Source organism: Cynara cardunculus (assembly GCF_001531365.2).
Source record: "Cynara cardunculus var. scolymus isolate 2C chromosome LG 1, CcrdV1, whole genome shotgun sequence".
NCBI lineage: Eukaryota > Viridiplantae > Streptophyta > Magnoliopsida > Asterales > Asteraceae > Cynara > Cynara cardunculus.
The window spans coordinates 7955419-7966558 of NC_037528.1; the positions used below are offsets into that span (position 1 = coordinate 7955419).

Below are 11140 nucleotides of genomic sequence, written 5' to 3' on the forward strand. Positions count from 1 at the left end.
TTACCGAATTACCCCTGTGCATTCCTGCAATCGTAGAATCTACGCGCCACCGCTAACTTGTCTGCTTCTTTCACACGTCCCATCCTCTCACACTGGTCTTCATGGGTCTATTTCTCTTTTGTTGCTGTTTCCTTCCCTATGAGTATCAGCACACAGCAGTTATACACCTTCTCTCTCTGGGAAAAAGTTTTTTCTCTCTCTAAAAATGGAAGCAGACAATCGCCGGCCTTGATTCCGTCGCCGACTGCCTGTATTCCTTCTCTTCATCTGGTTAAGTATTGTCTGAACTCTCTTTTATTCCCAATCTATAAAAAAATCTGCTCGCTGTTCCTGACGATATATGTACATAGATTATACCTAGTCACAGTATTTGTTTCTATGTTTATTATAATCTGATTGATCGGAGTTCTATTTATAAATTTATAAAATATGCAGGTTTGAAAGTTAAACTGAAGCTGAATTTTGAGGAGAACTGAAGTGATGCTGGACCTTAATCTGAGTGTTGATCAGAGCGATTTGACGTCGAAATATATGGAGGACGACGGCCATAAGCAGTTTTTAGAGGTATGCGGAAGCGGCGGTCAATTGGAATACTCCGGCGGGACCTCGAATTCTTCCGTCGTCAATGTGGAGATATCGAGTAACGCTGGCGACGAGGAGCACTCATACTCTTGTTCGGATCTCGCTTATAACTTCGATATACTGAAACCGAGTAACCGAGAAGGTGATCAGGATTTTAGGTCAGGGATTGTGGAGACGAAGCAGCTCTTCCCTGAGATTGATGGAGACAGCGGCTTGAGGCAGCATCAGGGGTTGGATGTTCGTGGTAACAGTGCGATGGACGAAAGAGAATTCATGTTAAGGCAGCAGCAACATCAGCAGCACAGACAGCAGGTGAGGAAGAGTAGAAGAGGACCTAGGCCTCGGAGTTCTCAGTATCGCGGTGTTACTTTTTACCGGAGAACTGGAAGATGGGAATCGCATATATGGTTAGTTGATTATTACAAATATGACATGGATGCTAACTGCCCCAGGGAAAATCCCGATTCATTAACGATTTATTAATGAAATTTGTTGAGAAACCGATGTTGTTACTTAATTATTGTAACAATTTGATGTCTAGATAATTAAATCAAGCATAAATGATTTGAATTTTTGATCATGCAATTGAGTAATATGCTATCGGATTTCTATTTTCCTATTGAAATACGGACAAAACTTTGGGAATTTTAATGTCAAGTTAGGTTTGATTTTTTCCTTCCTGCTATTTCTGCAGGGACTGTGGGAAGCAAGTTTATCTGGGTAAGCAATTATGGATACCGAATTGCATTGGATTCTCTAGGTTTTGTTAATTCAACTTGAGTCTGATTCTGTTCTTTGGCCAATTAGCTGACCTGTTTGTTTTTGTTTGATTTGTCTGTGCTTGATTTTATAGGTGGATTTGACACTGCACATGCTGCTGCAAGGCAACCACATCTTTTTTGTTTTTTCTTATTTGACCTTACTTTACTATGTCAAGCCATATGAACTTGATCTTTTTATTACAGGGCATACGATCGGGCTGCAATTAAGTTTCGGGGACTTGATGCTGATATTAATTTCAACATAAGTGATTATGAGGAAGACCTCAAACAGGTTTGGCTGGAGTTTTGAAATATGCTTCAGACAATTACAACTGTTGATGCAAGATAGACTTATGAGTAGCACATGTTATTCATTTTACGTGCCTTATGCAGATAAAGGACTTGACAAAGGAAGAGTTTGTGCATAATCTTCGCCGTCAGAGCACTGGGTTTTCTAGAGGAAGCTCGAAATACAGAGGAGTTACCCTGCACAAATGTGGTCGATGGGAAGCTCGAATGGGGCAATTTCTCGGGAAAAAGTGAGAATTTTAAGAACTAAACCAAAGTTTTGTTATGTTCTGAATAAGGTCCACTTTTTAAAATTTCAAAGGATGCATATATTTAGTTGCGGGGAGACTTTGATTCCTTATACATGAGACTCTTTTTTGGGACAATTTTTTAACGGACCCCAACTTTTGGATGCAAGAAGTATGAAGGAATTTGTATTAATTCAATATGTTAGGTTTCATTATGATTAAAGTGGTGGTGGTAGCTTGTTATCATTTGTTGCATACTTTGTTTTCCCACAGGTACATCTACCTTGGATTGTTTGACACTGAAATTGAAGCGGCAAGGTTAGCACCCAAGCCTGGCTCCATTCACTCTCATCTTTCTTTCAATCTTCATTGGATCCTTTCTTTTATACTACCATGTCATTGTTCTCAATTAATTAGGGCTTATGACAAGGCTGCTATAAAATGCAATGGAAGAGAAGCTGTCACCAACTTTGAACCCAGCTCGTATGAGGGGGAGCCAAGTCCCGAGGCTGACAACAGAGGTGCTAACTAACCCTTTTATGCAATCGTCTACTGAATTTTTTTATTGCATTTCATATATTTTTTCGTATTCACCGTGATTAGTATCATTTATTACAGCCTACAACCAATCCATGGATTTGAATCTTGGTATTGCTCCCCCCTCTTTATCAGGAGGTAATAAGGCAAATGACACCTTTGGGAGCTTGCACCAAGTCAATCCTCTCTTAGCTGATACGTCTGAGGATGGAAGAAAAAGGGTAAATTAAACGATTCTTGCCCAATGTGTTATCCGTTTAACATATGTGAAATGTTGTGTTTAAGCCATCTTTTTTGTCCCATTGCAGATTGAACACTCTACACCTGTCACATTGGGAACTCAAATGCTTCATGCCCACCCTCCTTACCAGAGTGGTGTTGTGACTTCTGGGTTTTTCCCTGTTTACCAGGTACCTTTCTGTTTGAGGGTAAATCTTTATTAACATTTCCTTTTGCTGGTGACTGCCAATTATTAACAAAAAGCCCATTGTTCTGGTGAGTATAATATCATATGTCTAAACATGTTAACCGATCACTATACACCTAAAATTATGAAAAGAACATTGTAATTGACAACAATGTGCAGAAATAACCATTGTAGTTGGCATAATGCCTGTACTTATTAACTTTTGTCCCATTTCATACATTCTTTGCCAACTAACGTGTTTTTTCTTTTGCATTTATGAAAGTTCAATGGTTTGTTAAAAAACTTCTGGACTAAATACAATTGTTAGAAATGTTGTTCAAACAAATCATATGTACCGAGTTGCTAAGAAATCAATCCCCTCTCCATGATCAGGGAACAGCAATAGAGAAGAATACGAAGTCTCCAAATTGGGCATGGCAGATTCAAGGTCCATATGCTGGAGTTAGACCAGCTTCCCTCTTCTCTGCTGCTGCAGCATCATCAGGATTCCGTAATTCAACAAACGCTGTTTCATCATTAGCTGCTGCTCATCATCAACCACCATTTCTAGCTTCAGCCATCCCTCACCATCCATCCATTAAAAGTACCAGTGACGTACCCCCATATTTCTTTAGGAGCTGAAGGTACGCCAAGCAGATAGAGCATACAAACATTTCTAGGAGTAATCAATGCAAGGTGATCCATCATTCATTTTATTACAAGTTGTAGGCATTAGATTGACATATTCTTGTATACAACTCTCTAAGATGGCTTTATAGTCTCATCAGATGATTGAAATGAAAACGAGTGCCACCTCTCTATAATCGTAGCACATCGATTAGGTAGTTTTCAATAACCTCTGATCAGGTACTTGGTTTTGTTAAGAACAAAATATTCCATTGAAGAATTTGGCCAGGGCTCGATAAATTTTCCATCCAGAAGATTTAAGGTATCGATAAAGTACATGTAAGTTAACTCAGGTGGTGAAAAGTCAAAAGTGTCCTTGTTGCTTGATGAATACAAGGTTTTTGGTTAGAGAGGAATAGTGCAAGTGGGGTTAGGATGGTACAATTAGATAACTACTGTTTGTCCTGGCTTTGGAAACTACATTTTCCTTTTCCCCCAATCCTAGGCTTTTTTTTCTTTAATGTACAATTTACAACATGAAAACACATGATCAGCTTATTTCTAACATGAAAAAGCTGTTTTCATTGTACCTTGTATTTCACACGTACTGGTGGCCTTGTGGACCTGTTGGGTCAAACAAGTAACATTTCAAGCTTTAACTTATGAATGGGTGCACGTACAAGTTTTTGAAATTTTTAGTGTTTCAGGTGTGAGATCAATAAATGCTATCAACTCATGAAATAATACATTTGACCACTCTGTTTGGTTTAAAGGCATTTTCGGTTGTTTATTTATTACGGTGTTGCTATTCATATCCCCTCCTCATACACACACACAAGGTTGGGTTCATGTGAGACCAGACTGTTTTCGTGAGACCACTTTTTTACACTTGAAACTTCATTGCAAAACACTGTGAAGGTAAAAAAAAAATCTGAACCTTCACAGCAAAAACACTGTGAAGGTTACCTTCATTTTGCTGTGAAGTTTCAAGTGTAAAAAAATAGTCTCACGGGTCTCATGTCACGAGTATAGATTGGTCTCACGTTATCCCAAGTATATATACATATATGTGGTTGGATTCCGGTGAGAAAGTCAAGTTATGGTGAGAAGTGTAAGAAGATATCTTCATCATTGGATCAATCATAATTGAATGTTAACACTAATGAGATGTACTGGGATGCACCAGATCAATTCTTTTCTAAAGCATAATTTATAGGTGGACATGAGATTAAAAGTGATCAAGGGTTCGAATCTCTTCTAACATTTCGCACCATAACTTCACTTCTCACACGATTCTCACACACACATATATATATATACACACACATGGGGATACCCTCTATAGAATACACCTTTAAAACAACACAATTGTGGTGCTGTAGAAGATAATTGACTGCATCTGAGTAGCTATGTTTTACAACTTTTCTCCTCCGTACTTCCTCTGTTTAGGCTCCAAACTTGTAAGCTCTTTAATGTTATTTGTTGGGCTCTTTGTTGAAGTAATTGGTTCAAGTAATATTGGACGAGGTTGCTGCTGTGAGGACTGAAATATCATGCGTCTCTTTTGACCTTTATGAAAAAGGCTTAGGATTATCATTATTTTAGTTTGTCCTAAAATAAGAGGTTGTTTACCAAATTCATACCCGATAAACACTTATCAAGTCACATTACCTAATTGGATGAACATTGTAAGGACTAAGATTCTTACCTGGTTAGCGTTACTGGGTAAATTGCTGGATATGATGACGTTTTAATGGTCTAACATCTTACTCGGTAAGATATATAATAGGGTTGAATCTTAACAGTAAGCACTTGCTAGATAAGTGTTTAGGTAAATGGTTACTAAGGGGCCGTTTACCTAAACACTTACATGGTAAACACTTACCGATAGAGTTCAACACTATCGCTTACTTACGAGGTAAGATTTTATTCACTAAAACGCATCGTATGCAACAATTTATCCCGGTAAGCGCTAACTATGGCAAGAGTTTCCGTCCTCACTTACCGGGTAAGACTCTCGATTATTGTTTTCAATCTTACCGGATAAGATTTTTAGTCCTTGTCATATTCATCCGGTAAAGTAAAGTGACTTGGTGAGCGCTTACCCGGGTAAGCGTTTGGTAAACGACACCTAAGTGTCAATATTCAAAAGTAAATATTTGTTTTCTCATTATACTATTAGTTATGAGATGGAGAATATTTCTAATTCTCTAATTGAAGGTAAAATTGTCCTTTTTCATCGTTAATTAAAAAGCGCAGTAATTATAAATTACTAGAACTATTGACTTTCATTGTTCACATTTATTCTGAGGTGAAGTAAGATACAAGAAAGGTTTAATTAATAATATAATTGTTGCAACAAATGGCTTTAAAGTTTGTACGGGTATTTATACACTAGGTAATATGAGTAACAAGTTGTCTAAAATTATAACAAACGACAGTTTTTTGGATGTTAAATACCACTTGATTATTTTCCAGTGTATCATGTTATCAATACTTTGGATTCCTAGCAAAACCAAACAATTTGTTTATTTCCTAAAAATGGGAAGAATGTGAACTTGGTCTTTCCAACACAAGTATTAGTTTCATTCCCTTTTTAAAGCCTCAAATCTGGTGTTTTGTGAGAATATGTGAAATTTTATTTAAAAGAGTCGTTAAGGAGAAAATGAAGAATCTAACATATAGTAAAAAATCGTTCAAGTCTAGTTGATATAAGAATATCATTTTTTTTTATGTTTCTTTGTGTATGGATGTATTTGAACCTTGACTAGTTTTGTGTCTTCGGGTTCTTTCACGACACTTCTTCATCTTCTGCAAAACACTAAGGTCTCGTTTGGTTTTGTGTGATTGGGTTGAATTTGATTTCAATCATTTGTCTGCTTAGAAGGATTTCCTGTATTTGAAAGTTGGTATTTCTCGGGATTTTATGGGATTTGCTTGTAATTATGTTTTAAAATATGTTATAAATATTTGTCTGTCAAGACAAGTCCTTATATTCAATTATTCACCACCCTAATCCTCCTTTGTCTGCCAAGAAGTCTTGGGTCAGAATAGTGGGATGTAAATGACAGATTTCACAGATTATTCACGTTTCATTCTTAATTCTTGGTGGAAACGTAAATGTTTCACATATGTAAATGACAGATTTCACAGATTATTCACGTTTCATCAAACTAGAAACAAATTAAATCAAAGCTCGAGTGCACAACATTCATTCTACAAGAAACACTTTGATGATCATGTTCTTATTCACATAAGCTCTATTTTGGACAAGTGATATATCAAAGAAAGCTCTCATTAATGACTATACAAACATCTTTTTGATCAGTTTCATACATCTTTTATTATCAGTGATCGAAATCAAGTTTATAAATGATAACTAATATTTACGAAACTTCATAAACTAGTTTTAAGATTTTGAAAAAGTAATTGTTTTGTCAAACATCATCTTTCATGAACTTTTTATATTTTTCTAAGATGAAAAAAGCACCAAAATATATAAACGGTTTGTTGATTATACATTAGTCAACGGTTGATGGACTATCAATTATCATCGTTTTAAGCTCAATTTTGTTAAAAAAATTACGGATACAAAATTATCTATTTATTCATCGATAATTTTTATGTTATATTAATACATCTGGTTTCAATTCATGTATTTTTTTTTTGGATTAAAAGTTATATTTTGAAATGGTATATATTTAATTCTTTAGCTAAAAACATACTTTAAAGTGGAAAATGGTGGAATGGACAAAAACACCCATACCTAACATAAAATAATATTTTAATTGGTCAAAAAATTCATTAATAAAACAGAATTTTCCATTCATCTTTAACCACCACTTACATGCAAGTGTACTTGTAACTTGCAAAGGGGGTGTTTGGGAATTGGGATTTTTTATAAACAACTTTTGTTTTTGTATAAAAACACTTATTAATTTATTATAAGTTAAAGGAGTTTAATTTTTTCAAAAAACTTTTTATTATCGGTTTAACACCGGTATAAGTTGTTTATTCAAACACTCAAAAGTGCTTATTACCGGTATCACACGGAATAAGTCAATAAGTTATTTTTATAATCAATATCAAACACCCCCTTAATGGTACTCTTTTTTAATGATATAACATATTTTAAATAGACTAAACTATGAATTTGGTCCTTGAGGTTCTTCTAGAAATAACACTTTTTGTTCTTGCAATTTCAAAATTACACAATGTTCATCGTTGTTTGTAAAAATGTCAGGATTTGTTCCCTCCCTCTAACAGTCATTAAGAAACTTCGTTACATGAGATGTATTTTATGTTATTTTATTGATTTTTTTTGTCTTCTACCTAATTAAAATCAATTTTATGATTTTGCATTTTTTTCAGATGACAACATAATCAATCATGACTCTACAAATCCTCGATGAGATTTCTTCTGATTCTTTTATCAAACAATGGTTCTTGCGACCATGATTAATTTCTGGTTCGACTTCAAATCAACATCTACCAAAATCAAATATCAAAACCATCTGCAAGTGTGCAATCAATCACCTATTCATTTGCAAGTTCTATTTTGTTAACGTCCACGATCTAGTCTTTGTCTACTCATCAAAACGAGTTATTTCTTAACATAATATATGGTATCGGTTTATTAATTTGATTTATTATTAATTGTTCAGTCAATTTACAGGGTAAATACAAATATGACATGTGCCTCCAAAAAAATTGGCACAACATTACTTTGGATATATGGATTTCCCATTTAATTTAATATTTACTTACAAAAAGAATAAAGGAGTTTAGTCCCTGTGAAAAATTCTATTTTCATCCTTACAGCTTATAATTTAATGTTGTATTTGTCCTCATGATTAAAACCTCATTGCTTTTTTTTTATCCTTGTGGTTTATAATTCATTTTTATTTTAGTCATGATTGTTAAAAGTAATTTTAACCTTTGAGATGAAAATAGAAATGAATTGAAGACCATATGGACTAAAACTGCAATTTCAAAACCAAAAGGACGAAATCCAAAATTTGTAACAAAACCACAAGGACGAAAAATGTAATTTACTTTTAATGAAGAATAAATTACAAATTTGGTCCCCATGACTTGTTGAAAATAACACTTTTCATTCTTACAATTTTGAAGTTACATTAACTCTATTGCCTTTTGTAAAAATGTTTAGAATTGATCATACCTTCTAATGGTTGTTAAAAAATTTCGTCAAAGATGGGTTATTTTCATCATTTTATCGATTCTTTTTTATTTTTTACCTAATCAAAATCGATTTTATGATTTTGGTACTATGATTTTTATTGGGTAAAAAACAAAAAAAATCGGTAAAAGAATGAAAATGGTTCCTCATTTAACAGCCGTTAAAGAGAGGCAAAATCTGAATGTTTTTTTGCAAACCACGATGGACATCTTGTAATTTCATAATTATAGAGAATGAAAAGTGTTACTTTTGGAAAATTGCAAGGACCAAATGTGTCGTTTACTCATAAATAAAAATTAAATAAAAGGTAATTGTGGGTTAAAGATAAAATAAAGTTGCGCTTTTTAGTGGGATAATCCACTAAAACCCTTTTAATTTTTTTAAATAATAAAGTAGTCGATTTTATTATAAATATTTATACTATATTATAAAACATTTGATAAAAACTTTTAAAACCCATTTTTTATACATGAAGTATTGTTTATTGATGCATATTACTTAAAAATCAAGATTACAAGTAAATTGTTTGTAAGTACAACTTATTAAGCTTAATGTTTGAATTCTTGTAACTAACTGTAGATAAATATAATCAAATACAAGATAAGATTCTTATTTTAAATATAAAATCTAAAATATAATTAGAATAATTATTGAGTTCTAACAGAATACTTAGTTATTATCTTCATAAAAATTATATTATTAAACCAAAATTAAATTACTTCATCATTAAACATAAATTAAATTATAATAAAAAAACTAAATTAAAAAAATTACACAAAAATATGAGTACCTTTATATATATTTTTTAATTTCTACGATATCTTCAAATTTATATTTAAGAAAAAACATTATTGCTTGCTCAAAACCAAATAAATTCAAATTATAACATCGACATAGACCACAAAAATAAAATGAAACATTGAAATGAATATTTATCTCGCTAAATTGTGTAAGTACCCTTTTAGTATTGAACTAGAAGGGTACTCGTGCAATGCAACGAGATACATCTTGTTCTTAATGTTTCGATTATATTTTGGTTCTATTGATGTTATAATGCGATTTTATGTGGTTTTGAGAAAACGAAAATGTTTTTGTTTTTGAATGAAATATAAATTTGAAGATATTATAAAATTTTGAAAAAAATAAGCAATAGTAGTATCAAATTAACTATTTAAAAGTTCTCGTTTTTGTATAATTTTTTTAATTCAATTTTTTTATATAATTTAATTGAAATTAAAAAACGAACTAATTTATTTTTGGTTTAATAAAATAATTTTTTTAAGATAATAATTAACATGTTTGAACTCAATGATTATCTTAATTATATTTTTGATTTTGTATATTTAAAATGATGTTTATCATATATTTGATTATGTTTATCCGCAGTTAATTACACGAATTCAAACATAAAACTTTAGTAAGATGTACTCATGCATATCCTACTTGTAATCTTGAATTTTATGTAATATGCATCAATAAACAGTACTTTATGCATAAAAAATTGTTTTTAAGAGTTTTAATCAAATATTTTATAATATAGTATATATAACTAATAAAATTATTTCTTGAAAGTAGTTAATGCCTTTTAGTTATAAAACTACTTTTCTAAAAACAAGCTTAAAATAAAACTGGAAAACAGGAAAGCTTATTTATAATATTTAAAAGATATAATATATTATTAATCATAGAATCTAAATAAAAATGTGTCTATTAAAAGTTAAAATAATAAAATAAATGGACACTTTATTAAAGGATGCTTATTAAACTACAATTTTGGCCTATGTACAAACTCCATTAAATTACATTTTTAGTTATTATGGTTTTCATTTTATTATGAAAATAGTCCTTCACCTCAACTTTCTTCGTTTTTTTTTTATTAAGTTGGATTAGTTTTTTATTTTTTACGGTATTTTATCTTTAAAAGAGTTTAATTCATAATCGAATCTATCAATTTCTTTTTTCTTTTTGTATTATAGGTTTAGCCTCTATGGTTTATCAAAAGTAACATATTTTATTCTTACAATTTTAAAATCACAATATGATCGTATTGATTTACATAAACGTCCAAATCGGGTCACTCTTTTTCTTGATGATAGTTAAAAAAAAATTCACTAGATTGGGGGATTTTTGTCCTTTTAATTATTTTTTATCTTTTAATTAATAAAAAATGATAGGAACCAAAATTTTAGTCAACTCTTTTTACTTTTTCTTTATTTATGATATTTTTAATACTATATATATATATATATTTATGATTTTAATTGGGTAAAAAAAATAAAATGTCTATCATTTAACGGTTATTAAATAAAAAAAATAAAATTCAAACATTTTTATAAATCATAATATCCATCTTATAATTTTAAAATTAGAAAGAATAAAAATTGTGATTTTGGCAAATCATAGGAATTTTTTTTGTCGTGTAGTTTATTAAATATCTAAAGGAAAGGGTTAATTTTTCAGAAATGGATTATTTAAAGAGAAGTCAGTCCAA

The 11140-nt window shown here is 31.6% G+C and overlaps 1 protein-coding gene across 1 annotated transcript; it reads left to right on the plus strand.

Annotated features, from left to right (window-relative positions):
• The first annotated feature begins 208 nt into the window (after positions 1 to 208).
• On the plus strand, positions 209 to 3641 carry LOC112520054 (ethylene-responsive transcription factor RAP2-7-like). Its single transcript, XM_025128361.1, has 11 exons — positions 209 to 270; positions 436 to 989; positions 1277 to 1302; positions 1436 to 1466; positions 1548 to 1635; positions 1737 to 1882; positions 2153 to 2197; positions 2297 to 2400; positions 2498 to 2637; positions 2725 to 2826; positions 3216 to 3641. Exons 2-11 carry the CDS (start codon positions 481 to 483, stop codon positions 3462 to 3464), a joined length of 1440 nt encoding a protein of 479 aa, XP_024984129.1. The 5' UTR covers positions 209 to 270; positions 436 to 480; the 3' UTR covers positions 3465 to 3641.
• The last annotated feature ends 7499 nt before the right edge of the window (positions 3642 to 11140 follow it).

What these genes read in the sequence shown, in the direction of transcription:
- LOC112520054 (XM_025128361.1), top strand. Translation starts at nt 481, where the DNA reads ATGCTGGACCTTAATCTGAGTGTTGATCAGAGCGATTTGACGTCGAAA. An exon ending in TCCCGAGGCTGACAACAGAG is followed by an intron (nt 2,401 to 2,497) that starts GTGCTAACTAAC and finishes CATTTATTACAG; the next exon opens with CCTACAACCAATCCATGGAT. An exon ending in CTGAGGATGGAAGAAAAAGG is followed by an intron (nt 2,638 to 2,724) that starts GTAAATTAAACG and finishes GTCCCATTGCAG; the next exon opens with ATTGAACACTCTACACCTGT.